General features: G+C 49.9%; 1 protein-coding gene across 1 annotated transcript; it reads left to right on the top strand.

Moving 5' to 3' along the window:
- Positions 1-671: 671 nt before the first annotated feature.
- On the top strand, positions 672-1508 carry LOC146186496 (toll-like receptor 2 type-2). The gene has a single exon (XM_084605698.1). It carries the CDS (start codon positions 775-777, stop codon positions 1282-1284), a length of 510 nt encoding a protein of 169 aa, XP_084461824.1. The 5' UTR covers positions 672-774; the 3' UTR covers positions 1285-1508.
- The last annotated feature ends 1729 nt before the right edge of the window (positions 1509-3237 follow it).

Below are 3237 nucleotides of genomic sequence, written 5' to 3'. Positions count from 1 at the left end.
CAGTTAGTTATGAGTAGAAGTCGCCTAGACTCCTTACCTGATCAGGCATTCTGCGGATTTCCACTGCTCATCCAGCTCCAGCTAGACAGCTGTCACATTACGCAACTCTCAGGGTCTCCGTTTGAATGCTTAGAATTCCTCAGCAATCTCTCTTTGTCTGACAACAAGATCAGGTCACTAGGCGGAGAAACTCTTAAGGGACTTAAGAATCTTCATTTCCTCAACCTCAATAAAAACCGGATTGTAGGTTTTGAGGACCCACGAGTATTCGCAACTTTTGCTTCCTTAAGGAGGCTCACACTTTCTCAGAACGAGATTAAAGAACTACAGCTTGAGGCAGGGGAGTATGTGCCTGTAGAGGAGCTGAATCTAGAGCGTAATCAAATATCAAAGTGGAAGCCACCCCTATTCGCTAGTATGAGCAAACTAAAAACTCTTCACTTAGAGCCTAACTTGCTATCCAGGATAAGCGACGACATGTTGAGCGACATTAGCCTCGTCAGCTACGTCAACCTAGGACATAATTCATGGGACTGCTCGAGCCAGCACAAGAATCTTCTTTCTGTACTGGAAAAGCATCCTGCTTATTGCTCCGACTGCTTTGTCTGCAAGGAACAAGATGACCATGAAGGAAGGTTCGTTGTCGATGTTCCCTGGAACATGACCGCTTGTACCCCGCCCGACCCCTACATAGTTTACGGTGTTCCTGTACTCCTCTCTATCTTATGCGCCTCCCTGATCGCCTACGCTCTTCACAGGTACCGTTGGTACTGCATGTACGGCCTGCTATACCTCAAGGTCGCCGTCAAAGGATTTCGAAGGCATAAGCAAGCCGGAAACTTTCTCTGGGATGGCTTCCTCTCGTACCACGCCTCGGACGCCGAGTGGGTGCGAGACGTACTCGTTCCAAAGCTTGAATCGGCTCCCTTGAATTTTCGACTCTGCGTGTCTGAGCGAGACTTCATCCCGGGCCTGCCGATCACCGAGAACATCTGCCGTGCCATAACACAGAGCCGCGTGTCGCTATTCGTGCTCAGCAGGGAGTTCTGCCGCAGTCGCTGGTGCATGTTCGAGTTGAGCCTGGTACAGCATCGGCTTTTCGAGAACGATCGCAACGACAGAATGGTGTTCATACGGAAGAACAATTTGGAGGAGTCTGAGATGAGCCCCATGCTGACGTACCTCATGAAGTCCCGCACCTACATCCAGCTGCCACCAGACGGCTCGAGTGAGGCCCTGAACAATCTCTTCTGGCTGCAGCTTCAAGCTGCACTGCAGGAATAGACAAGTAACCGCAAAAATTTACTGCTTTCATGTATTGCGGTCACATGGGGTTAAGGTGTTTGGCAGCGGTACAATTCCGTGTTACACTGCCGTTTCTTGTGTCCCAATTCTCTCCATAAATGAGACAGAACGTTACCTTCTGTCCCAGGCTGACCGTACAGTGACCTTTGAAGGCACCCAGGTACAGTCCTGGTAGGAATTTGTGTTGGCGTTTTATAGCGCAGCTCTTAGGAGCCCATTCCTGGCTTGAGTGACGTTCAGTCACTAGGATGTTCCAACTAAGGCTCACTTTCTGTAATAAAACGTGTCACCATCAGCGCGGCGCTGTTGGCGTATACATCGGCGTCAGCTTCGGCGTAACCGGTGTGCAGCTACAGTGTGGCCCAGAGCCGGGAGCAACTTCATCACAGTTAGCTTCGGCAAACCTGGGACACAAGATTTTGCTCTCTCACGTAACCCACCATAGTCATTTGGAGCCGCAACGTACCGCTGAGAGTATAGTGGGTGGCCGCGTTGGGATCCTGGGGGCCCCTTTACGCATTATTGTACCCGGGATAGGGTGTCAGGAGTGCCATCTAAATGCAGCTGTTAAACCCAACTTGGAACAAAAGATTCTGCTCTCCCTAGGGTGATCAATCTTCCATGACCATAGATAGGTAGATAGGTTTATTCATAGGAAAGGCAGATTGGTTCGCTGGAATGACTGAAATCTGGCCCGGGGAAGGGGAAGGGGAAAAGAAAGATGGTCATAATGGGGCGACGGTGTGGGAGAAGGCATATGAAAATATGTGCAGGCCCGGCATCTTGCATTACAAGTGCGAGTCAAGTCCTGTGTCGCACAAAAAACGGAAAAGAGTTCGCACTGCTTGGACACCCTTCCTCTTGTACTGCCAAGCGCCCAGCAGCAACTATTCCTACAGACGCCTCTTGTGTAAGCGCGTCAAGTAAGCGGCTAGCACTTTTCATTCACGCGCATACACTGGGAACACCAGTAATATGTGGTCCACAGTCTCTGCGATGCCACAAGTTGAATATTCCGGGAAGTCCGCCTGTCAGATTAAATGCAAATAACTGGACGTGAAAGCCACGTTTAAACAAAGTTTTTGTAGCGAGCATGCAGGATGACCCGGGATTTCACGCCGAACATAACATGTCCGTGTTCGATCGCGTCTTCTTAGACTGATGTGTTGGGCGTCTGGCTGGGCCCAGAAAGCTGCCGTGGCATTCTTCATATAGTTCGTAAAAAGGCACGTGGAAAAAGAACAGCTGTTTGAAGGTCACTATTGAGGGCACTTTTTGCTTCAGCATCGGCCTGTTCATTTTCATGGAGCGCGCAGTGGGCGGGGATTCATTGAAACATTATCCTGTGGCCTAGCAGTCAGGCTGATGTAGGCAGCTCCAGGATGTTGAGTGGCAGAGACTGGTAGGCGGTGAAGAGTAAGAAACATTCCAAAATTTCCAATGCAGTCTTAGAGTCCGTGAATATACACCATTCTTGAGGTGGTTCCTCACATATGTAGCGAACAGATTCCCTAACGGCTACAAATACAGCAGCGGTTTACGTAGAAGTATGCCCCAAAGGGAAATGGACAGACGTTTTCTGAACGGGTATCACCACAGCTGCAGCGGATGCCTGTGGTGACACAGATCCGGAAGTGTGTACGTAAATATATGATATTCTGACCAGATGTGGGCCACAGTAAGTTGTTTGAACACACTTAGTGGCACCATTCAGTTCTTTAGTATCCCGAAAACACGTAGGCGCACCGAAGCTTTATCCATCACCCGTGGTGGTTGGCCGGGACAATATGGGAGGGCATAGGCGGTTGGTACTTGCGAGTGATGGCAGCGGAGTGCACTTGTAAAACTGCAGTCCGGCCGCTCATCCAGAATCTTGCTCATTCAGTGATTGCGGTGTCGTGTAGGTGCTTGTAAACACACACGAAGTGGTTC

The sequence above is a fragment of the Amblyomma maculatum genome, chromosome 6, assembly GCF_055883805.1.
Source record: "Amblyomma maculatum isolate TAMU_Amacu chromosome 6, ASM5588380v1, whole genome shotgun sequence".
Classification (NCBI taxonomy): Eukaryota; Metazoa; Arthropoda; class Arachnida; order Ixodida; family Ixodidae; genus Amblyomma; species Amblyomma maculatum.
This window is presented reverse-complemented; position numbering and strand designations above follow the sequence as displayed.